At 39.8% G+C, this 26,668-nt stretch overlaps 1 protein-coding gene across 10 annotated transcripts in view; it reads left to right on the top strand.

The window, feature by feature from the left end:
- The window catches only part of acacb (acetyl-CoA carboxylase beta), a 203,348-nt gene that overhangs the window by 61,984 nt on the left and 114,696 nt on the right, over positions 1-26,668 (top strand). For all 10 annotated transcript variants that reach the window (XM_069932710.1, XM_069932708.1, XM_069932709.1 and 7 more), the window contains 9 exons: positions 974-1,055; positions 1,584-1,682; positions 2,368-2,477; positions 6,492-6,602; positions 16,157-16,366; positions 17,354-17,524; positions 19,913-20,074; positions 24,753-24,916; positions 25,486-25,636. In XM_069932710.1, coding sequence (XP_069788811.1) covers positions 974-1,055; positions 1,584-1,682; positions 2,368-2,477; positions 6,492-6,602; positions 16,157-16,366; positions 17,354-17,524; positions 19,913-20,074; positions 24,753-24,916; positions 25,486-25,636 — 1,260 coding nt within the window. The remainder of the gene's footprint in view (positions 1-973; positions 1,056-1,583; positions 1,683-2,367; positions 2,478-6,491; positions 6,603-16,156; positions 16,367-17,353; positions 17,525-19,912; positions 20,075-24,752; positions 24,917-25,485; positions 25,637-26,668) is intronic.

The following is a 26,668-nucleotide window of genomic DNA, read 5'->3' as shown; positions in this document are numbered from 1 at the left end:
TAACAAATATGCAAATCTTTGTGAACTTTAAGCTAATTATATGTACTATTATTGCCATACAAGTGCCACTGAGTTCTTGTTGCTCTCCCATGAGTCTTTGTGTCTTCATCTATTTCCAGATATATTTTATTAACCTGCAATTGAGTGCATGATTTATTGTCAATTACCATATGCTGCCAAAATGGTGTACATTTCAGATTTCAGATTTATTGCCAGAGTACATACATGACATCACATACAACCATGAGATTCTTTTTCCTGTGGGCGAGTCAGAATTATCACTTATTGGCAGTACAAAAAAAATTCTACACTGTGTATGCATGTAAACAAATAAAGAACTGTAAACAGATAACAAATATAAACAGAGAGAATAAAAAAATCAATGAAGTGCACAAGTTAAATGATTTTATGATTGAGTTAGTTGTTGAGAAGTCGGATGGTGGAGGGATAGCAACTATTCCTGAATCTGGTCGTGCATGTTTTGTGGCACCTATACCTCTTTCCTGATGAGAGCAGCGAGAACAGAGCATGTGCTGACTGGTGTGGATACATTGGTATTACCATTTCAATTTACTCTTCAGCTTGTTAACAAAATGTGAAGGTAAACTCTTCATCAGATGAGGCTTTAGTTTCATTTGGCACCTTGCCTTTAAATGATCGATTCATGATAGCATACATTACAAAGAAGACTTTAACCAATCCAAACATATAGTTCAGACAAAAGATGAAGTTGATTGGAATGAATTTTTCACTTTTAAGATTTATATTTGACTGTACAAAATATAATTAAGATGAGAGAACAGATCAAAATAAGAGAAGCAGATGAAAAACTATTGAAGACCAGTAAAGAAGCAAAATGAAGTGTGAATATTTAACACCTGTATTTGAATTTATTAATTTAAAATCTCTTTAGGAGTATTATCACAGAACAAAAATCAACATTTATGAAATTGCCATTGACATGTTTTGTTAGGCTGTATGGGCTGGCTGGGGACATGCTTCGGAGAACCCCAAACTTCCAGAGCTCCTTCAGAAACACAACATTGCATTTTTAGGTAAGATATTTTTCAACAAGGAATCATCAGATTTTATTCTGGGGCTCAACCTCCAGATAATCCAAAGTTGCTTTTAACTGAAAATGTTTTAGACTTGCACAAACTGCAATTTCTGCCATAATAAGGGATGCTTTGAAGAAAGATTTAAAACAAGCTTGAAATATGAAATTCTGCAAATGCTGTGAATGTAATAAAAGAAGGTTCAAATGGTTTACGATAACATTAACATGGATAAGTTGTGTAACGTGACATATTGCCATTCTATAAATCAGACTTAGATTCTATAGAAATCATTCCATTTCATCCCCTAGTTTTCCAATCACTAATTTACCCCAAAGTTTTAGAAAATCAAAGGATTGTACTTTTGTTGAACTAATGTGACTAAATTTTAATAGAATGGTGCAATGCCCAGCCACCACTATCTTGAAAGTGACTAATAATGAATTCTTCTCCTGTTGACTTCAGTAAGAACTGTTATGTTTTCTCACTCTTGTCTCCAATTGTTTTTGTTCATTATATTTCCTGTAGGCCCTTCAAGCCAGGCAATGTGGTCATTAGGAGATAAAGTGGCCTCTACCATTGTAGCACAAACTGCAGGCATACCAACATTGCCTTGGAGTGGAAATGGTAAGGTGATGAGCCCCATTTTTTTGAGTCATAGAATAATATAGTATAAAAAATGGTTCTTCAGCAAGACTTCACTAACTATCAAGTGCCAATCTTCACTAAAGCTATACTCAAGCTAATTTTTTTCTTTCTCATTTCCATCAGTTCCCCCCAAGAATCTACTACTTACCTACACAATTTACTATGACCACTTAACCTGCCAATCCACATGTCTTTGGGATATGGGAGGACACTGGAGTGCATGTGAAAAATCCACACTGTCACTGAAAAAATATGCAAACTCTACATGGAAAGCACTTGAGGGCAGAATTGAACCCAGGTCACATGATCAGGGAGCAAAGGAGCAATTGCTGGAACTACAGGCCTGAGAGATGCCCTTTTCTAGGCCTTGGCTACCTATAGACATTGAATTCATAAGAGGAGCAGGTTAGATGCATGAGATAACGAGTGAATAGCAGGATTTGAATAAGATTATATCTATTACCTGCAAGAACACTTCTCAACCACTTCCTGTTATTTTTAACCAATATTCCATAACATTAATTTCTTACTTTTCATTTTAGTTTTGGAAGGATATATTGTCCAAAAAAGATGTTGTAGACAAATATTTAGATGGCTGGCTTATAGGTACCTCTAAACCTGACTGACACTGACTTCATTTATTTTATGTTCTATCATAATTCAGGTCTGTTTCTTGAGTGGACAGAGGAAGATCAGAGATTAAAGAGGACTATCAGTATTCCTAAGGAACTGTACATGAGCGGGTGTGTGCAAGATGTCACTGAAGGTTTAGAGGTATGAACTTTTAGATTTGTGACAAAACCAGATATAAAAGTTGATGCTAACTCAGATGTAGAATATAAGCCAATGTGTGCATTTCATCTTTATTGAATTTCTGTTCAATGCCAGCAGTTTTCCATAAAGGGATAGAGAGGAGAGAAACTGAACAGAGAAACAAGTTTCCCATTGCTTTATTTCCACAGCTTTTTGATAAGTACTACAGTCAATCAATTGTGAATCCCAGGCCAATTCTCAGTAAACAATGGGTGAAAGCAATTTTGAAACCTAGCTCACTCCTCCTAATCAGGTGAATGTTTCTACAATGGAAGATGGTGAAAATCTTCAGAGAATGGTAAATTATTTGGAAGTTTATACTAAATTCCCCCAGGAATTGCTCCATCAAATAACTTTCCAGTTAAGTACCTGGGCATCATTATCTCAGGGGACCTTTTCTGGACCCATCATACATACCAATGTGAGGTACATGAGGAAACCACATCATTACCTCTTCTTCCTGAGGAGTTTGCTGAGGTTTGTTATGTCATTGGAAACCTTGGCAAACTGATACAGATAGGTGGTGGAAAGTGTGCTGTCTGGCTGAATCATGACCTGGTTTGGGAGCACCATATTTCTCAGCAGAAAACTCTGCAAAAGGTAGAGGATGCAGCCCAGTACATCACAGGCAAACGTCTCCCCACCATTGAGAATATCTACATAGTACTCTGCTGTTGGAGAGCAGCAGCAATCATCAAAGATCCACACCACCCAGCACGTGCTCTGTTCTCGCTGCTGACATCAGGAAAGAGATATAGGTGTCTCAAAAATTGTACAACCAGGTTCAAGAACAGTTGTGACCACTCCATCATCAGTCTCCTAAACATCAGACTCATTTAAGGCCTTTGCACATTACTTATTTTGAATATTGATTTTTTTTTCCTGTATTTGTGCAGTCAATTTCGTTTACATTTCTTTCTTTGTTTACATTTCTCTTTTTTGTGTATTTATATATATCTTTCCTCTTGAGTATAGATTACAGTTACTGTTAAGTAGGAATTTTGCCTGGCTCATAGGAAAATTAATCTCAGGGTTGTATGTGATATCATGTATGTACTCTGTGTGGTGCGCTGTGGTGCAGCAAACAAATACAAAACTCGAGAAAACTGTACTACAGGATTTAATCAGCTTAAAGTAGAACACCAGGTCTGTGTAGCTTCTGGTTCCACGAACCCGACTGGTTTAGGAAGGGGCCGGCTTGAGTCTTTAAATGGCCATTGATTGACGGCGAGCATCCCAGGTACAGTAGCTATCCCCTGCAGTAGGCTGGTAGAAGTACTACTATAATTGTGGTTGTATCACCACATTCGGCCCCTTCATAAAAGAGTCCCTCGGGGGTGTTCTAGGGTATTTAGAGTATTTACAAGTTCAAGTGGTCTGGAGGTTGTCTTTGTTGCTAGGACCATCGCAGGGTAGGCTCCTAGTCAATGGGGGTGGGGGCGCTTGAAAGTCGGATGGATTCAGGGTGGTCAGGACGGCCAGTGGCACAAGCGGGGTGGCGTCTGACTGAGTGGGGGGTATAGGTGCGGGAGGTGGGGGACTGTGGAGAGACAGTAGATAGACATCATCCCCAGGGGGGTCTTGGATGGGCCAGGGGTAGCTGGGGTAGGGGGACTGGGTCCCTGCTGGTGCCAAATCCCTGATTGAGATGGTGCCCTCCCATCCATTGGAGTACCTGATGTAGGCGTAGTTTTGGTTTGCACGGAGGAGGTGCACCTGCTCGACCAGGGAGTTGGACTTGTGGATCCTGCGTGCTTACAGAGATATCAGCTATGCTGGAAGGGAGACGTCAGTCGCCAATTTACTAGGAAAGGAGAAATGGTGTTCATGAGGGGTCTGATTGGTAGCCGTGCACAAGAGCAACTATATGGTGTGAAGTGCCTCGGGGAGGCCCTCTTGCCAATAGTTGATGGACCATCCTTTCAATCTCGGGGCCAGGAGGACTGCCTTCCAGATTACCCCATTTTTGCATTCAACCTGCCCGTTGCCCCTTGGGTTATAACTAGTCGTACGACTAAACACAATGCTTCATGCCGCCAGGTACTGGTGCATCTCCTTACTCATGAAACTGGATTGCTGTGGATGAATGCTGGGTATCCAAACATGGTGAAAATCTGTGCCAGTGCCTTGATAATGGAGACAGTGAAGGTGTCAGGGCAAGGGATGGTGAAGGGAAAACGGGAGTATTCATATTTAACCAAGAATAACATGGCCAGCTCGACTCTCCAGTGCAAGATCTTGTTATTCTTGATCTTGCCTCTGTGGGTGGTGCTGAACATGAATGCCATCGCACACTGGTCAGTGAGAAGGGTAAACCTCCTGCTTGCCAGATAGTGGCATCAGTGGTGGACTGTTTCCACGAATACCTGGGCTACTTTTTCAATGGCAGTGCTCAATGATGGACATTGTTGTCAACGGAAAGATAACAAAATGCCTGTTTGATAGCAGTAATACTGAGAGCTTTGTGCACCTGAATGTGGTCCGGACAATGAAACTCAGAGTGTACCCAGCTTTTGTGTCCCAAGTCCACTCCATCACAGCACGGGGGTGCTGCTCAGTGAACATTCCAGGTGGAGTGTGATGTCTCTAATGTTGCCCTCGCTGCCACCCTCAATCAAGGGGGCAGACCCATGGTCTTTTTCTCCAGGACCCTGGTGGCCCGGCCGGAAGTGACATCAGTGAAGGCTGAGGTCCAGCCAGAAGTAACGTCATTGGTGTAGGCGGAAGATGGGTGGCGAAAGATGGCGGCGCCCATGGTGAGTACAAGGCGGTAGCGTGATTCGACGGCCAGGCCAGAAGTGACGTCAGTGCAGGTGGAAGCGACAAGCAGGGTAATGGTGTCACCTGGCACTTGCATGTGGAGGTGCCCAGAGTCGTGAGGCGCTCCCAGCTGGTTGTGGAGAACCACAGTGCTCCCGGTGGGTTTGAAGAGGCACACTTTAGCAAAGTGGCCTTTCTTTCCGCATTGGGAGCAGTGCGAGTTCCTTGTGGGACACTTCTTGCGGGAGCACCTGTCTGACCCACACTGAGGCACACAGTACTTACAGCAGTGGCTGGCCTTGGCCGCGGAGATCGTCTCTTCCTTGTGGGGCCCTTCACCAACTGCTGCTGACCTCTGCGTCGGCCAGGCCGGTGAATGGGGGAGGTGAGCATTGAAGACTTCCACATGGTGAGCTGCAGCTTCTTGGGAATGGATCACTTCCACGATCCTGATGAGGGAGGCATTTTTCTCCTCCATCAGTCTCTGTTGGGTTGCTCGCGACCGCAGCCCTTGCATGCATGCATCTCGGACGAGTTGCTCCACTTCCCCAGCAGTCATGCCGGCTTCAACGGTGCACGGGTGTGCTAGCTCCCATAGATACCCCAGGTAAGCATCAGCCATCTCACCTGGCTGCTGTACTTTGATGCTGAACAGGTGTAGAGAATGTTTGTTGGAAGCCAGTACATAGCTTCCTTGGTGGCCATTTCAGGTTCAAAGTCTCTGCAGTCTCTGATGGTCTAGAAAGCATGGGGGCTCAGCTTGGTGTGTAGGATCATGAGCTTTTTCTGGTTCATATTGATGACCTCTGCTTGAGTGTGGATGATCGCTTCAATTCTATGCTTCCAGATCTCAAAGTATGCTGGAGCATCCAGGGGCTGAGGGTCTATGTCCAGCCTATCAAAGGCGAGGAATCTCTCCATGGTCCTCAAATTTTTAAGCTGATTAAATTATGGTGCGCTGTGGTGCAGGAAACAAATACAAAACTCGAGAAGACTGTACTACAGGCTTTAATTAGCTTAAGTAGAACACCAGGTCTGTGTAGCTCTGATTCCATGTGTCTGACGACTTTGACGCATAAATTCAATTGGATGATTAGACTTTGGGCTGCCTGCTGATCTCAATTTGGGTTCTTTTGCAACTACATTTCCATGAACTGTGAAAGCAAACAGTCTATTTAATAACGTTTAGTCTGTCTTTCTCACATTTATGTTTAGGTTGCAGAAGAGATTGGCTATCCAATAATGATTAAAGCATCTGAAGGTGGTGGAGGAAAAGGGATTCGCAAAGTTGATTGTTTAGATGACTTTCCCAATCTCTTCCGACAAGTGAGTTGGTCCTTGTATATGTATATGTGCTGTAAAGATGTTGTTTGTTGTTTTTAAAATGTAATCTCACAGCATATTTTGAATTTAAAAGGAATATCACCCTGGAATTTAATGTTTCAACTGAAATGTATTTTTAATCTTGTCAAAGGAGTAGAATTTGAACAGTTAAATGTGATGTGGATATTATCACATTGACATCAAATACAAAGTAGGCCACAAATTCTTTTATCTTTCAGATGAGATTTTTATTATTGGACTCTAATTCGAGGCAGATAAGGAAAGTAGACTGTCAAAATTTAATTGATGAAAAATCCGCTTCCCTTAAAATGTTTTCTTGGTCAAGTTCAGGTTAAAAAAACACTATTTCAGACAGCACAAATATCATTCTGATGGTTACTTTCCCATCTTGCATAGTTTTCTTTCTTTGAAGGTAATAGAAGGATGTAGATCCATGGCTCAATTTCTTGTTGAATTTAATCATTCTTTTTGTGCAAAGCTAGATCAGTGATTTGCAAAGTTGTATCATTATCAGGTAAAGGAATATGATTCTACTTCTGTGTTATATAATATCCTCCACTGTGTTTATGCTGCCAGACTGCTTATTTTATGTTCAATCTTGGATGATTATATTTTTCTTCATCTTTATGGTAGGAAAATTAGATCATAAAATGAATGTACCCTTATCAAGTCCATCTCTGTCATGGATAAATACCTTTGGTTTGAGCCAAACTATTTACAATCTCATTGTCTTATTTGATGACAAGCATTTCTGCTTCCGATCGAGGAGTCACGTGATGGAATAGTGGCCGGTAGGAGAATACCAGCCCTCTCCAGAAAAGAAGGGAAAAAATGAGCAAAATACAAAGCCCCAGACACACAAATCACAACAAATAAAAAATAAAGATGTGGAGAAAATGGCACTAAAGAAAGAAAAGCCAAAAATAACGGGAAGAAAAGAAGAAAGAAAGATGCCGGAAGAGAAAAGTGAAGGACTTACCTGTACGAAGAAGCAGGGACCCACCATGGAAAGAGGAGCCCACTCCCTGAGGTCAGTGGAGACCCTGCAGGGTCGTGACCCATCGAATGCAGGACTGCAAAGATGGCTCATGGACCCAAACAGAGATGCGCAATGCGCACGACAAAGACAACACCGACGGGAAGGGGGACCAGCTGTGGAGTGGAACTCCACAGCACAAACAGCTGAGAAAGACCCGACAGCAGGGCTCCCAGCGGGAAGATACAGAAAATAAGGGAGGGGTGAGAATGAAAAAAGGAAACCAGAGACACAACAGATAACCAGCCCAGAAGAAGAGGACCAACATCAAGACACCATAAAAAAAATACCCAACAAACTGAGACAAGCAGCCCGACAAGAAAGTCAGAAGAGACACAGACACAAGGAAGAGAAGTAGAAGATACAAACCCTAGAGTAGACACAGAAGAAGAAGAAGAAGAAGGAGAACACCAAGCTCTGCACAGAGAAATAGAAGGTAAAATGAATGGACAGTACATAGATAAAAAAATTTTCAAGAATATATGGAAGCATTAAAAGAATGGCTGACATGAGAATTTAGTGAAATAAAAAGAAAAATGAAAAGTACAGAAGAAAAAGTGAGTAGAATAGAGCTGGTCATAGAAATTGGGAAAAGATTAGATAAGGTGGAAGAACGAGAAACAGCCAAAGAAATGAAAGTGAACGACTTAAAAAGAAAATTCGAAGAAAGTGATAAAAAAGTTAAAGAAACACAGGAGTTGTTAGCTTAGAAGATGGATATAATAGAAAACTATAATAGGAGAAACAATATAAAGATAGTGGGCCTTAAGGAAGATGAAGAAGGCAAAGATATGAAAGAATTTATAAAAGAATGGTCCCAAGGTCCTGGGAATGCCAGAAATGCAGGAAGGAATGGAAATAGAAAGAGCACACAGAACATTAGCCCTGAAACTACAGTCACAACAAAAACCAAGATCCATTTTAGTAAAATTCCTGAGATATACGACAATAGAAAATATATTGGAGAAGGCAATGAAAAAAATGAGAGAAGACAAAAAACCACTGGAATACAAAGGTCAAAAATTTTTTTTCTACCCAGACATAAGTTTTGAGCTCCTGAAGAAGAGGAAGGAGTTTAACGCAGCAAAATCGATCCTATGGAAGAAAGGCTATAAATTTATGTTAAGATATCCAGCGGTGCTTAAAATAGTTATCCCGGGGCAGAAAAACAGACTGTTCTCGGATCCGGAGAAAGCATGAGAATTTGCAGAATGCCTGCAAGACAGAAAGAGAGATGAAACAAGAACAAAGAATGATGACAAACTTCATATAAAGAAGAAAAATAATGTATAAGTAAGATCTAAGGAGGAGAAGAAAAGGGAAGAAAGGAAGTAAGGAGGGAATAAAGAGGGTGAGCTTTGTTATATGTGAAGATAAAAGTCTTTTCTGGAGGGGGTTGGGAGGGAGAGAATAACAGTCACTGCAAAATCAGTTGATGCTTGCGAGTGGGTTCACAATCCAAATGGAGAGGGGAGTTGTGGTTGCCCGGCAAGGAACAAGGGGCAACTCAGTGAGGGGGGGAACATTTGGGGTTAAGGGAATTTTAGATGTGGGAATAGTGGAAATATATTATGTTTTAGAAATGTTGTCTTACAGTGAGTTCAAAAAAAAAAAACAGAAATGGATATGGAGGAAAGGTGGTGATGAGGAAGCGGAAATGAGAGGTAAACTAAGTATGAAATGGCCATGTTGAACTATATGACTATAAATATTAACGGAATACATAATCAAATCAAAAGGAAGAGGCTGTTAAATTTACTGAAAAAAGAAGAAACTGATATAGCATTCGTGCAGGAAACACATCTAACTGAAGTGGAACACAAGAAATTAAGGAGAGACTGGGTAGGGCACGTAACGGCAGCATCATATAATTCAAAAGCCAGTGGAGTAGCTATATTAATCAATAAAAATGTACCAATCAATATAGAGGAGGAAATAATAGATCCAGCAGGGAGTTATGTAATGATAAAGTGTCAGATATATTCAGAATTTTGGAATTTGCTTAATGTATATGCACCTAATGAAGAGGATCAAAAATTTATGCAAGATATCTTTTTGAAGATTGCAGATATGCAGGGGAATATACTGATAGGAAGGGACTTTAACCTTAATTTGGACTCAAAGATGGATAAGACTGTAAAAAAGACTAGCAGAAAGAAAAAAGTAACCAAATTTATGGTTAAATCGATGCAGGAAATGCAACTTTTGGATATATGGAGGAGACAACACCCAAAGGAGAAGGAATACTCATATTATTCAGGTAGACATAAAACATACTCAAGGATAGACCTGTTCCTGTTGTCAGCCCACATCCAAGGGAGAGTTAGAAAAATGGAATATAAAGCTAGATTGTTATCGGATCACTCACCCCTGTTATTGGCAATAGAGCTGGAGGACATCCCACCGAGAACATATAGATGGAGATTAAACTCCATGCTACATAAAAGACAGGATTTTAGAAAATTCACTGAGTGCCAAATTAAAATGTACTTTGAAATAAATACAGAATCAGTGAAAGATAAATTTATAATATGGGATGCAATTAAAGCTTTCATCAGAGGGTAGATAATAAGTTATGAACTAAGATGAAGAAGGACAACAATTGGGAAATAGAACAGCTGGAAAGGGAAATAGCAAGTACAGAAAAAGAATTAGCAACAAGGGAAGATACAACAAAAAGAAGAGAATTGGCAGACAAAAAAATAAAATAGGAAACACTACAAACATACATGGTGGAGAAGAACATAATGAAGACAAAGCAGAAGTATCATGAGCTAGGAGAAAAAAACGCACAAAATACTAGCTTGGCAGCTTAAAACAGAACAAACATCAAGGAAAAAGGATGAACAAATTACATATAACCCAACGGAGATCAATGAAAACTTCAAGGAATTCTATGAGCAATTATATCGAACTGAGAACGAAGGGGAAGAAGACAAAATAGATGAGTTTCTAGCTAAAATTGAAATACTGAAATTGCAAGAAGAGGAGCAAAACAAATTAATAGAATAATTTGAAATAGAGGAAATACAGGATATATTAAAAAAAAACTACCGAACAATAAAACACTGGGAGAGGACAGACTCCCAATAGAATTCTATAAAACATTTAAAGACATTAATTCCTCCTCTCCTGGAAGTAATGAACCAAATTGAAGAAACAAAAGCATGCCAGATTTATCCAAAACAGCAATAATTATAGTAATACCAAATATGGGAAAAGATCCACTAACACCAGCATCGTATAGACCAATATCTCTACTCAACTCAGATTATAAGATAATAGCTAAACTATTCGCAAACAGATTGTCTGACTGTGTACCAAAAATAGTAAAACTAGATCAAACTGGATTTATTAAGAAAAGACGAACAATGGACAATATCTGTAAGTTCATTAACGTAATCCATGCAGTACAAGGAAACAAGACGCCAACAGTGGCGGTTGCCTTAGACACAGAGAAAGCCTTTGACAGAGTAGAATGGAATTATTTATTCAAAGTACTACAGAGGTTCAACCTACCAGAGAAATATATTAATTGGATTAAAGCATTATATAAGGGACCATTGGCGAAGGTGACAGTAAATGGATACATATCAAACCAATTTAAATTAAGCAGGTCAACTAGGCAGGGATGTCCACTATCTCCCTCACTGTTTGCGTTAGCTATAGAACCCTTGGCAGAACTGATAAGAACAGAAAATAAAATAAGAGGGATAAAAATAAAAGAGAAGGAATATAAAATCAGTCTATTTGCAGATGATGTCATAGTATACTTAACAGAAGCAGAATTATCAATAAAAGAATTACATAAGAAATTGAAGGAATATGGAGAAATATCAGGGTACAAGATCAACGCAAATAAAAGTGAAGCGATGCCAATGAATAATGCGGATTTCACAAAGTTTAAGAAAGAATCACCATTTAAATGACAAACACAAGCAATCCGATACCTAGGTATTCAACTAGGTAATAATCTAGGCCATCTATACAAATTAAATTATCAGCCATTAATGAAGAAATTACAAGATGACTTAGAACACTTACCACTAACACTGATAGGAAGGGTAAATTGCATTAAAATGAATATCTTCTCAAGGATACAATACCTATTTCAATCGTTACCAATTCACCTAACAGAGAAATTCTTCAAGGAACTAAAGAAAATAATAAGGGAATTCTTATGGAAAGGGGGGAAACCGAGGATAGCGCTAGATAAATTAACAGAATGGTACAAACAAGGAGGCTTACAGCTACCAAACTTTAAGAATTATAGACCAGCACAATTAAGATACCTATCAGATTTTTATCAAACAAGGGAAAAATCAGATTGGACCAGATTAGAGCTAGATAAAATAGGGGCGAAGGTACCTGAACATTTACTATATAAGTGGGATGAAAAGCTGGTGCAACATGGGAATTCACCAGTACTGCACCATCTGCTCAACATTTGGAAGAAGATTCACATAGAAAGGAAAAAAACAAATTACCAACTACCAAAATTAATATTGACGCAAAGCATTTCTGCTTCCAAAATTGCTGTCCACCATAAAACCTATTATATTTGCATCTGTAACAACAGCTCTCTGTATCCGCATCTCAGCTCCTAGAATCTTCATTTCCGTCTCCCTGCAAATGTATTTTCAAGTTCTATCTGATTGTCTTCCCATTCCATTATCTCTATGAACTTCAGTTTGTTCAGACTCTGATGGTCAAATTTTGTAACCTAGTCTGCAAATGCATCAGTCATTATGTCCTCCATTGACTCCTGCAAGAATATAGAACATTGCAGCACAGACGATCCACCCACGATGTTGTGCCAACCTATGGAACCTACTCCAGAACAATCTGATTTTTCTCTACTTCACACCCATAACCCTATAGAACATAAACAAAAATTGCTGTTCTCCGACCATTTATGATTAAAACTTTCATTTTTTTCGTAAATCATTCCATTCAACCTAACCCTCTTGGATCCTACCAGTCTAAGCTGAGTTTGGACTAATACTAGAGACACTACTGACAAGTGGCATCAGGTATATGTATTTTTATTTAAGTTCTTATTTGCAAAGACTGAATATAAGCAATCACAGTTTGCATAGTATGGCCACCTATCAAAACATAGGGTGATCAATCCTTGTCAAGATTATACATTTGTTCTCTGAATCCCTGTCCCAAACTCATTCCTTTCTGAGTGTTAGCATTGGTTCTTACATTGATCCCATTTTCCCATGTTGATTTGGTATCCTGCTTCTCTCCTGCTCTTTGTGTTCTCCACCAATGAAAATAGTTCAATATTTATAATCTGTCTGATTTTTTTTTTGTCCTCATCACATTGAAGCTGGGCCTATATTTGTTGTTGATGATACAGATGAGAATTTATTGTCATATACATAAGCACAATGTACAGAGCTAATGAAAATTTGTAGAACAAAACAAAGGACTCTACATCACCTTTGTTGACCTCACCAAAGCCTTCGACACCGTGAGCAGGAAAGGGCTTTGGCAAATACTAGAGCGCATCGGATGTCCCCCAAAGTTCCTCAACATGATTATCCAACTGCACGAAAACCAACAAGGTCGGGTCAGATACAGCAATGAGCTCTCTGAACCCTTCTCCATTAACAATGGCGTGAAGCAAGGCTGTGTTCTCGCACCAACCCTCTTTTCAATCTTCTTCAGCATGATGCTGAACCAAGCCATGAAAGACCCCAACTATGAAGACGCTGTTTACATCCGGTACCGCACGGATGGCAGTCTCTTCAATCTGAGGCGCCTGCAAGCTCACACCAAGACACAAGAGAAACTTGTCCGTGAACTACTCTTTGCAGATGATGCCGCTTTAGTTGCCCATTCAGAGCCAGCTCTTCAGCGCTTGACGTCCTGCTTTGCGGAAACTGCCAAAATGTTTGGCCTGGAAGTCAGCCTGAAGAAAACTGAGGTCCTCCATCAGCCAGCTCCCCACCATGACTACCAGCCCCCCCACATCTCCATCGGGCACACAAAACTCAAAACGGTCAACCAGTTTACCTATCTCGGCTGCACCATTTCATCAGATGCAAGGATCGACAATGAGATAGACAACAGACTCGCCAAGGCAAATAGCGCCTTTGGAAGACTACACAAAAGAGTCTGGAAAAACAACCAACTGAAAAACCTCACAAAGATAAGCGTATACAGAGCCGTTGTCATACCCACACTCCTGTTCGGCTCCGAATCATGGGTCCTCTACCGGCACCACCTACGGCTCCTAGAACGCTTCCACCAGCGTTGTCTCCGCTCCATCCTCAACATCCATTGGAGCGCTTACACCCCTAACGTCGAAGTACTCGAGATGGCAGAGGTTGACAGCATCGAGTCCACGCTGCTGAAGATCCAGCTGCGCTGGATGGGTCACGTCTCCAGAATGGAGGACCATCGCCTTCCCAAGATCGTGTTATATGGCGAGCTCTCCACTGGCCACCGTGAGAGAGGTGCACCAAAGAAAAGGTACAAGGACTGCCTAAAGAAATCTCTTGGTGCCTGCCACATTGACCACCGCCAGTGGGCTGATAACGCCTCAAACCGTGCATCTTGGCGCCTCACAGTTTGGCGGGCAGCAACCACCTTTGAAGAAGACCGCAGAGCCCACCTCACTGACAAAAGGCAAAGGAGAAAAAACCCAACACCCAACCCCAACCAACCAATTTTCCCTTGCAACCGCTGCAATCGTGTCTGCCTGTCCCGCATCGGACTTGTCAGCCACAAACGAGCCTGCAGCTGACGTGGACTTTTTACCCCCTCCATAAATCTTCGTCCGCGAAGCCAAGCCAAAGAAAAACATAAGAACCTATAGAATAGCAGAGTAGACCATCTGAACTGTCAAGCCTGCTCTGCCATTCAATATGATTATGGGTGATCTGCCATAGATTTGGGTCTACTTATTCCCCATAACCCTTAATTTCCCTACTATGCAAAATATCTTACTGTGTTGGTACTGTGACAGAATATGTTGTGTTTTATATTGTATATAGATATGATTTTGGGAGATAAATTGGGGAATGTTTTTTAGTGTGGGTCACATACAATCACTTCAAAACAGTTCTCATTTAAAATACAAAGGCTCTGCTCAAGCCAGACAGGCCAGCTCCAAATACCTTTGCAAAAGCTTTGGAGAGTGCCCAAGGGACTTCACTAACGGATTGTTGTTTTGAAGAGCAACAGATGAAAGAACTCGGAGGATTAGATTTGGAGCTGCAGTCTGTCTGAGTGGAGGCTGCTCTTCTAAGAGGGTCAGGTGGTTTTGCAAACAGAGAGAGTAAAATTGGCTTTTGTCTGAGAGAGAGAATTCAGTTCTACAGTTCAGCAGCAGCAGCTGGGACTGGAACAGGACAAGCTGGCAGGCTTGTGGGAAACCTATTTTGAAGATGGGTTGTGAGTGCATAGTTCAGTGTGGTCAAAGCCCTTGTGGTCCATATAAGAGGAGAGGACTGGCTGCCCAATGTTTCCTTTGAAATAAGGGAAACAAAAAGGAATTCTGTGGTGACCTGAAATAAAGAGGTTATCATCTGGAAAACCCTGATGGGGCAAGTTTCTTCGGCAAAACACAGCTATGACTGATTAAAAGGGATCAGTTTGTGTCCAGGAACAACAAATCTCTATCTGAAAACCAACAAGAACCTTTCTAAGCGGTAACCTTTTACCTTTCAAGCACCAAAGCCTGGTGAACTTCATAAATGTTAAATTCTGTGCACGGTATAAGAATCGCCTGTAACCTATGAACTTGGAGGAAGTGAGATTGGACTGTGAATTAAATAACTTTTCTAAACTTGTATACACACTACATAGACGTGCACTTAGAATTAGAAGGGGGTTAAGTCAGGTTAGTTAATAGTAATAAGTTAAAGTTTGATCATGTTTTCATGTTTAAGGATAATTAAAAGCATTTATTGTTTAAGTAACCATTTGTCTTGATGAATATCTATTGCTGCTGGGTTTTAGGGTCCTCTGGACTCATTACAGTACATAGTTTATACTTATTGTTTATTAGTGTATTCTAAATTAACACAATACACCACATTTTATAACATCGCCTATGTTTCCTATTCTAGTTATTGGTTCTGATTCTATTGTATATAGAAAAGTATGTAAACTGATTGCTGTTGACAATTTTCCCCACAGAGGTTTTGTGATCAAGTTTTGCTACTGATCCTTCAGGATAACTGATTAGCTATATCCTAATGTGAGCTGAGTACCTGTGGGCTCACAGCATTTTCTTCACTTCTTTTGAAAAATAGGTCTGGACTACAAATTAGAAAACGCTAATAAATGCTGAACACTCAATTGATTTCCATAATAATAGCTTTCTTGTTTACATTTTCCATATAAATGATTGCTTATGTCATTCCTTGTAGGATTTGTGCTGTGCACCATCCTTAAATAATAACATCATGGTGCTGAAATAAACTATAGCAAGGATTGAATTTCTTTAAACTGGAATAATTCCTTGGTTTTTCTTCTCCAGGTTCAGACTGAGGTTCCTGGTTCTCCAATTTTCATCATGAAAATTGCCCAGCGTGCACGGCATCTGGAAATACAAATTCTAGCAGACCAATATGGTAATGCAATCTCTCTGTTTGGACGTGACTGTTCCATTCAACGTAGGCACCAAAAAATAATTGAGGAAGCTCCTGCAACTGTTGCCCCACAGTCGGTGATTGAGCATATGGAACAGGTGAATGAAATTTTGGGAAAGGATTGAAGAATGTTAACTAGAAATAGCAAAGATTTGCAGTTTAGTAGAGGTTATTTATTAAAGAATAAACAGTTTTTCAACACAGCTTCACAGTATACTTTGAAAACCGGTTGCTACATCAATATCACAGTGCATGGATTCTCTGGTAATTTTTTTTTTAAAAAACATTGTTCAAGAATTTAAGTTAGCAGCAAATAATTAGTCCTAGCTTCTTTTATAACAATTGGCTATTAAAGTGAGCAATCAGCTATTTAGGTCCTGAATCCAGATTGAAGACTTCTTAATTAGGCATGCAGTCTGAATCACAGGAAATGAAAATTGGAATAGAGTAGCAATTAATTCAATGTCAAATCAAGTGTATAAAGTGAAGACGGGAATAAAGTGATCAGAAACAATTGAAATATTATATATTTTTTTTAATTCAGAACAATTAAAATCTGAAGAACTGAGATTCTGTGAAAATAAAACAAAAAGTGCGATGCTTGAAATGTGAATCTAAACAGAAGTGCTTTAAATGCTCTTGATGATAATGAGCATCTGTGGCGAGAGAACAACGATGTACTAAACAAAGAAAGCTGGATGCTGTGCAATGGATAGGGTAATAGGATTGTTTATATAGTTCCTCTAAAGTTTGATGAAGGCAAAAGGGTGAATAAACTTCTGTTCCACTGCATCTTTCAGTGATTCCAAGAAACATTTAATTATTTATAAAGATTACTAATATTTAAAATATTTTATTTAAAAATTTCCATACATGCAGTAATCTAAATTACTACAATAAGTTTCAAAAGATCAAATTGAAAGTTATATACATGATAGTTCCACCCCATCCCAAAATCCCCTCCCTCAACAAAATGTATATAAAGGTATATAAGCACAAAAAGAAAAGAAGGGAAAAGAGATTTTTTTTTGGATTGAAAGATTACTAAATTAAAGTGGGCATTTCATTTATTCACTGTTTTCCAGTATGCAGTGCGTATTGCCAAAATGGTTGCATATGTCAGTGCAGGAACTGTAGAATATCTCTACAGTCCAGATGGCAGTTTCTACTTCCTGGAACTCAATCCTCGCCTACAGGTGGAGCATCCCTGCACTGAGATGATCGCAGATGTCAACTTGCCTGCTGCCCAGTTGCAGGTAAAATCTGCAGCAAGTTAAAATGCAATTTTTGTGTTTTTACTGTTGGTCAAAAACATTGGAAATTATGTTGTGGAATCCAAATTGTTTAATTTTCTAAAACTAGTCATACAAATCACTAATATATAGCAACATACTGTAATATATAAAAATTTGAAAGAATATCTGTCAAGCTGGTCAGGTGTAGTGTAAAGTAAAAAACAATCCACATTCTATTCTACTTTCAAGCACATGGCAACTGTAAAGAACGATCTCCTGTATCTGTGTGACATCCTGTTTATTTTTGTTTCCCTTTTTCTTAAATTGCACATTTATTGCTGCTGGATTTGACAACGTAAACCACAGGATCACCTTTGCAGATTGAATGAAAGTCACTTTAACTCTTCATTGCACTTCCACTCGAATCTCTCCATCTTTGACCTCTTACACTCAAGCCCAACTCTAGCTTGAGGAACAGTGCCTCATCTTTTAACATAGTGTAGCCCTCAGTATTTAACATCACATTCAACAATTTCAAATAACATAGAGCTTAGAACATATAACTGAACAGTACAGGAGCAGACCCTTCGGCTCAAAATGTTGATGTTGACTGTGTTGCCAACTTAAACTGCATATCTGCATACTTGTGTTCCATATTCCTCCATTCCCTGCCTGTACATGTGTCAGTCTAATTGCCTCTTAAACATTCCCATCATATCTCAGGTTCAAAGTTCCTTTTATTTATACATATTAATATATAAAAAGATAATATACATGATAGACTTCAACTTTTTCCTGCCATAAGGCCAACGAAGCCTTGCTATGAGCATTGCTTGGTGACCCAAACAAGAAAAGACAGGGAAGAGAAAGAGAGTCCCTTCAGAGGCACCAAGTGTCTATGGATTCACTTCCTGTGCTCCTTCAGCCTTTACAGCTGCACAGACACCTGTTCAAACCATTGGCAGCCTGAACTCCAGGTCCAAACCTCCAATTCGATCCAGAACCCAAGGCCTGCCAGGAGTCCTTTTTTGCCCTCAGCACCTCTCGAAGGCACAGACCTCTGCAGTTGCAGGATTTTGAAATAAAACACAATTGGCTCCTTTAACATGCCAATTAAAGCCTGTATGGAACTGTTGGCAATATAGCCAGGCAACAGGACCCTGAGGAGCAGTGCTGTGTCTCTGCTCCCCGCTCAGCTGACTCCACACCAGAGGGAATATTGCTGTCACAGGAGTTCTGGCAGTACAACCATTTTTTCTCTCTGCTTCCACCACCTCCCCTTGCGTCATTGTTCCAAGCACCTACCACTCTCTGTTTTTTTTTTAAATACTCTAGTTTTTAAATCTCTTTTAAATTTTCCTCCTCTCATTTTAAAGATATGCCCCCTAATATTTAATATTTCACTCTGGATTACCTACCCTTTCTATGCCTCTCATAATGTTACATGCCCTCCAGCCCTCCAGCTTTTGACATTCCAGAAAAATAACCCAACTTTGGTTAACCCCTCCTTTGTAACTAATACTGACTCATCTAGGAATCCTCTTGGTGAACCTCTTCTGCACCCTCACCAAAGCCTCCATGTCTTTTCTATAATGTGATAACCAAAAACTGTAAACAGATTTCCAAATGTGGTCTTACCAAACTTTTATACAGCTGCAACATTGGCTTCCTGACTTTTATACTCAATGCCCAACTGATGAAGCCAACTATGCTGTACTCTTTCTTTTCTTTTCTGTGTTGGCACTTTATGTGAGCTATGGACTTGCACTTCACAATCCCCTCTGTATGTCAATGCTATGAAGGCTCCTGCCATTGAATGTTTATCTCTTACATTTAGCCTCCCAAAATGCATCATCTCATATTTTTCCAGGTTAAACTCCACCTGCCAGTTCTTTATCTGTATTTCAATCTGGTTTGAATCCTGCTCAAACCTTTGACAACCATCCTGTCTATCCAGAGCTCAACCATAATTATGAAGGAGAGATGAATTGAAGTGGGTGAAGGATAACAGACAGATGAAACCAAATAGGAAAGGGATTTATCTGGAAACATTTAGTTGTTCTTAATCCAGGCTGTTACCTCATCTCCTGTGTATTTCAGATATTTTCTGTTTTTATTTCAAAATTTCTCCACTTTGTTGAAATCTTAAAAATTTTATGCAAGGCCTCATAAGGTAATATGTTCAGATTGCTTAAATTTGATTCATATACAATGGAGGAAATACACAGGTCATAAAATTGTTTGGGGTAAATTTCAAATCAATATGAAGAAGTGGTTATGTTTCATTCTTTAACCTTGCGCAGATCTAAATGAGTGTTAAAGCTACATTCAAGTTGAAAACTTAATGCAGAAATAATTTAAAATTTGGTGCAATTTTGAATTGCTAATTAATTTTGTGTTGCTTTTGAGGTGGCAATGGGGATTCCCTTGCACCGGATCAAGAATATAAGAGTTCTGTACGGAGAATCTCCTTGGGCTGACTCGGTTATCAACTTTGAGGAATCAAAAATTATTGCAAGTCCTAGAGGTCATGTTATTGCTGCTAGGATCACAAGCGAAAACCCTGATGAGGTACAACTGAAAAATTATCGGTTTTTAATCTATGAGTAATCATTTCTTTTTCATGTGATCTTACTGTTAGAACTTTTTTTAACCATGTGTTTTAATGAACATTTTAATACTGTACTTCACACTAGAAATGAAATAAACCAATAAAGTGAAAGAGAATTAATATAAAAACAAATGGAATGCACATAATCTTGCATTTTGAAGCAGAATTTATAAAAAGATGGAGACTGCAGATGCCGGAACCTGAATCCAAACACAATCTGTTGGAGGAACTCAATGGATCAAGCTACATTATCGCTTAAAAGGAATAATTGGAGTTCTGAGCTGAAACCCTTTCTTGAGACTGGGAATATCTACTGAGATCCTCCAGCAGATAGTGTTTGCCTTTCTAAAAGTTTGTTCCACCAGATGTCCTTGGTGTTGATGTGTCAGTCTCTATAATTTACAGTTCTTCTATGATCTATGATTTTTTTTATATACATGTGCTTCTGAAATCCTATTCCAGGGAAGACCATGCCCATCATAAAGCGTTTTTTTTTAGTTACTTTTTTTTAATGTTTCATGTTGGAATTCATTTTTGGTCTCTATGGTTAGATTTTTGGATCATACAAATTCAATTTTGAATATCTGAATTTGTCTTGGCTGTATCTTATTATTTTAGTGATAGAATTTATTTCATTCACAGTTGATCTGTGATCATCATCTGATAGGTACGCAGCTGACTTTTTAAAAAGAAATAGTTTCATGCTTGTCTCAATACTCTTGTTGACATGGAATTTTTTCATCAGTTGGAAATCTGTCAGCTGTTGCTGCATCATACCCATTTATGTCAGAGCCAAGGTTATTGTCCAAGTATCATTTGTTATGAGCTCAGAGGACTCTAAAAACCAGCAACAATAGAAATTCACCAAGAACAATGGTTACTTAAACAAAAATGTTTTTAATTTTATTTATACATAATAACAAGATTAATATTTAACTTATTATTACTTAACACCCTTCTAATTCTAAGCACACGTGTATGTTTTGTTTATGTATTTAGTCAAGTTCTTTGTTTCATTGTCCAACCATTCACTTTTCACTGGTATCAGGCAATTTTCCACACTGTGCACAGAATTTAACATTTATGATCTTCACCAGGCTCTGGTGCTTTAACTTAAATTGTTACCACAAAGGAAGTCCTTTATTGGTTTCAGAGAGAGATATTGTTGTTCGTTGGACACACACAAACTCAAATCCTTCAATCATCCACTTCAGTGCCTTGACAAAGTCACTTGCTCCCTGTGGGTTTTTCCAAAAGATAACCTCTTCTTCCAGGTTTCCACAAAGAGTTTTTCTTTTTCCCCTATTCACGAGAAACACATTAACTACCCACATTCTCTTGTAATTGACTACAAGTGTTTAGAATAGGCTGAACTCAGAACCTGTCTTCAAATGGAATCCTATCTTAAAATAGCAACCTTCAACCAGCAATTTAAACTTCTGGCACCAGTCTTAATAGCAACAGATTTTCGGTTCTTGAGCTTGCTACTTGTTCTAACATGTTCCTTTTCAAGACTATACTCCATTTCAATACTACAACATCAGTTCAATTAACATCTACTTGTGAAGTCTTCACAGGCACTCTTAATGGTTTCTATAAAATCAATGGCAGACATAGAGTCCACCCTTAAGCATAGCTCTTGCATTTTATATGTGATATCCTTTGTGAAATGTTAATGTCTCTTGTTGAATGTAAACTAATACCTTTTCTTTCTTTCTTTGGCTTGGCTTCGCGGACGAAGATTTATGGAGGGGGTAAAAAGTCCACGTCAGCTGCAGGCTCGTTTGTGGCTGACAAGTCCGATGCGGGACAGGCAGACACGATTGCAGCGGTTGCAAGGGAAAATTGGTTGGTTGGGGTTGGGTGTTGGGTTTTTCCTCCTTTGCCTTTTGTCAGTGAGGTGGGCTCTGCGGTCTTCTTCAAAGGAGGCTGCTGCCCGCCAAACTGTGAGGCGCCAAGATGCACGGTTTGAGGCGTTATCAGCCCACTGGCGGTGGTCAATGTGGCAGGCACCAAGAGATTTCTTTAGGCAATCCTTGTACCTTTTCTTTGGTGCACCTCTGTCACGGTGGCCAGTGGAGAGCTCGCCATATAATACGATCTTGGGAAGGCGATGGTCCTCCATTCTGGAGACGTGACCCATCCAGCGCAGCTGGATCTTCAGCAGCGTGGACTCGATGCTGTCGACCTCTGCCATCTCGAGTACCTCGACGTTAGGGGTGTGAGCGCTCCAATGGATGTTGAGGATGGAGCGGAGACAACGCTGGTGGAAGCGTTCTAGGAGCCGTAGGTGGTGCCGGTAGAGGACCCATGATTCGGAGCCGAACAGGAGTGTGGGTATGACAACGGCTCTGTATACGCTTATCTTTGTGAGGTTTTTCAGTTGGTTGTTTTTCCAGACTCTTTTGTGTAGTCTTCCAAAGGCGCTATTTGCCTTGGCGAGTCTGTTGTCTATCTCATTGTCGATCCTTGCATCTGATGAAATGGTGCAGCCGAGATAGGTAAACTGGTTGACCGTTTTGAGTTTTGTGTGCCCGATGGAGATGTGGGGGGGCTGGTAGTCATGGTGGGGAGCTGGCTGATGGAGGACCTCAGTTTTCTTCAGGCTGACTTCCAGGCCAAACATTTTGGCAGTTTCCGCAAAGCAGGACGTCAAGCGCTGAAGAGCTGGCTCTGAATGGGCAACTAAAGCGGCATCATCTGCAAAGAGTAGTTCACGGACAAGTTTCTCTTGTGTCTTGGTGTGAGCTTGCAGGCGCCTCAGATTGAAGAGACTGCCATCCGTGCGGTACCGGATGTAAACAGCGTCTTCATTGTTGGGGTCTTTCATGGCTTGGTTCAGCATCATGCTGAAGAAGATTGAAAAGAGGGTTGGTGCGAGAACACAGCCTTGCTTCACGCCATTGTTAATGGAGAAGGGTTCAGAGAGCTCATTGCTGTATCTGACCCGACCTTGTTGGTTTTCGTGCAGTTGGATAATCATGTTGAGGAACTTTGGGGGACATCCGATGCGCTCTAGTATTTGCCAAAGCCCTGAAACCCTCTGGGATCAGTTGAAGACTACCATACTGCAATCCACTGAAGAGGTACTGGGCTTCTCCTCCAGGAAAAACAAGGACTGGTTTGACGAAAACAGCCAGGAAATCCAGGAGCTGCTGGCAAAGAAGCGAGCTGCCCACCAGGCTCACCTTACAAAGTCGTCCTGTCCAGAGAAAAAACAAGCCTTCCGTCGCGCATGCAGCCATCTTCAGCGCAAACTCCGGGAGATCCAAAATGAGTGGTGGACTAGCCTCGCCAAACGAACACAGCTCAGCGCGGACATTGGCGACTTCAGGGGTTTCTACGAGGCTCTAAAGGCTGTGTACGGCCCCTCACCCCAAGTCCAAAGCCCGCTGCGCAGCTCAGACGGCAAAGTCCTCCTCAGCGACAAGATCTCCATCCTCAACCGATGGTCAGAACACTTCCAATCTCTTTTCAGTACCAACCGCTCAGTCCAAGATTCCGCCCTGCTCCAGCTCCCTCAACAGCCCCTAAGGCTAGAGCTGGATGAGGTTCCCACCCTGGATGAGACATATAAGGCAATCGAACAACTGAAAAGTGGCAAAGCAGCAGGTATGGATGGAATCCCCCCAGAAGTCTGGAAGGCTGGCGGCAAAACTCTGCATGCCAAACTGCATGAGTTTTTCAAGCTTTGTTGGGACCAAGGTAAACTGCCTCAGGATCTTCGTGATGCCACCATCATCACCCTGTACAAAAACAAAGGCGAGAAATCAGACTGCTCAAACTACAGGGGAATCACGTTGCTCTCCATTGCAGGCAAAATCTTCGCTAGGATTCTACTAAATAGAATAATACCTAGTGTCGCCGAGAATATTCTCCCAGAATCACAGTGCGGCTTTCGCGCAAACAGAGGAACCACTGACATGGTCTTTGCCCTCAGACAGCTCCAAGAAAAATGCAGAAAACTAATACCTAAACCCCCACAATCTAACCTTACCCCTTAAGATGTATTTCATTCTATAATTGTATTAACTTATTCCTTAACACATTCAAGATATAAACTGCATACTTATTGATTTCTCGAATGTTAAAAGTTGAAGAAGGTGGGCCCTCTTGACTGATACTCCAGAAAATGCAGACCTGCTCACTGGCCTCCACTTACCCAAGTGGCTACTGAGATTGTCAAGTGCAAATAACCCAAAAGACTAAATAAAGTTTGCTGCAAATTTACCATTTTTGATACTTCATCTAATCTTCATCCTTCTGAAAGTTAAACAGCCTCTTGTGGGCCATTATTTGAATTTTCTTCTATCCCAAGACATGACTGAGCCAAATTAATGATACTTGAGGAAGTAAGAAAGTTGGAACAACTGCCACATCATCAGTAAAGCAGTGTCCATATAATGACATTATGAGAGAGAAAGAGAAGATGTCTATTGCCAAAAATGTGATGGTAATACTGTGGATTTACACCTGCCTATTGAATTAAATATCTGTTGACTATGATTTGTCTAACGTTGATGTTTTCCATTAAAAATAGATTGATAAATGGAATGTTCTGATGACATTTTCACAATCTGCTTGATGTTGATCAACCCCCAAAGTAACTCTATCTTGTAATTTTTTTCTATCATCTAGGGATTTAAGCCTAGCCCAGGAACAGTCCAGGAGCTGAACTTCCGTAGCAACAAAAATGTCTGGGGATACTTCAGCGTAGCAGCTGCTGGTGGCCTGCATGAGTTTGCTGATTCCCAATTTGGCCACTGTTTCTCCTGGGGAGAAAACCGTGAGGAAGCTATCTCGTTAGTACCAATTATACCACCTTACTTCTGTTATCCTGTTACTTCAAGGTCTGCACAAAGATGGTTTCCATCAAGCCATATATGGATTGATATTAAATGTGGAAATTATTCTCATTATTGCTTGAAGTAACATTAAAATATTGCAATTAATTATTGCAGAGTATACGAGGAAGAAGATTGATTGAATTTTGTCCATGAAAGATTTTGAGATATGTAATGTATTTATTTTGCAAAAAAACTAATTTTTCCCTTTTTACATTTTTCTGAGTTTAATAGCAAAGCAGGAGCAGATCACTCCCATCTTCATGCTTGTTCTGCCATTTTTACAATCATGGAAGATTTGATAATCTGAATTTCACATTCCAGTCTACCTGCAGTAACCTTTTGCCTCTCCCCTTCCCTTTGCTTAATGTCAGCATCTCATCACATAACATTAGGAGAGTAAAAATAACCTGAACAGATTATTAATGTAGTTTTGGGGATTCAAAAGAAATTTTTTAAAAATCCTATAAAATAATTAGTATTATAACTGCAATTTGATGTTGTATTGACTCTTATTTTCCTTTTAGGAATTTGGTTTTAGCTCTTAAAGAACTCTCAATCCGTGGGGACTTTAGAACTACAGTTGAGTATTTGATCAAGCTTCTGGAAACGGAAAGTTTTCAATGCAACACCATTGATACTAGCTGGCTTGACCACCTCATTGCAGACAAAGTTCAGGTAAAGATGTAGCATTACTTGTGCATGTGAACAATAAAGTGAAATCCAGGAAAGTTGAATAAGATTTAGTTTTTATAAGTACAGGTATACCCCTCTTTACAAACTAGAATGTTCTTATAAAACCTTTTGTAAGCCAAAATGGCATAAAGGAAAGAGCCATTCACTACTATTGAAGGCTATTTTTTAAAAAGTAAAAGCCCATTCAAATCCTTTGTAAAAGCAAACGCAGCTTTCTCCGTAAAAGTGAGTATTCGTAAAACAGGGTATCCCTGTATTGGATATGAATATTTGATATTAGTTTCTGTTCAAGTTAATTAGTAATTGGGTATAAAAAAATGTTCATTGGCTTGAAAAAAAAGAGAAGGAAAGGGAATTGAATGCACACATTTACAACCTTTGGGCATCCAAAAATGTCTTAGCACCAATAAAATAATATCTTTTGATGTGTTCTCATTATTTTAATATAAAAAATGTCACAGTCCATTTCATACATAATGGTGGCATGTCATTTCTTTAGAGATAAGTATTGGGAGGACATTAGGGTTAGGTCCCTCATTTTTCTTATAACCATTTTAACAGCAGACAATAAAACAGTTCCTCATGTAGTATTATTGTATACTGGGATTTATGGCTTGAATTCCCCACCTTCTGACTGGGAAGCATTGTGTCACAACAGATCTGCAGATTATAAATTGTCTGCTCCATAAGTATAGATAGTCAACACTGTGAGGTGCAACGTGCAAGTACAGGGTAAAGGAATTTGACCATTGACCATGACCCAAATAGAATTATTCTGATCTTGGTTATTGTTAAGAGAGGAAAGTGTGAGAAAGATTCTGTCATAAAGACAGGGAAGTTGGAGAATTAATCAACACAGTTTGGTCGATGGACTATAAAATGATAAGAAATGCAGATGCTGGAAGTAAAAAAAAAATACAGATGCTAAAAATGGAAGTAGAAGCAGAAAATGTTGAAAACATTCAGCAGATAAGGCAGCATCTGTCGATAGAGAAATAGAGTTAATGTTTAATT

Source organism: Narcine bancroftii, chromosome 4 (assembly GCF_036971445.1).
Source record: "Narcine bancroftii isolate sNarBan1 chromosome 4, sNarBan1.hap1, whole genome shotgun sequence".
Lineage (NCBI taxonomy): Eukaryota > Metazoa > Chordata > Chondrichthyes > Torpediniformes > Narcinidae > Narcine > Narcine bancroftii.
This window is presented reverse-complemented; position numbering and strand designations above follow the sequence as displayed.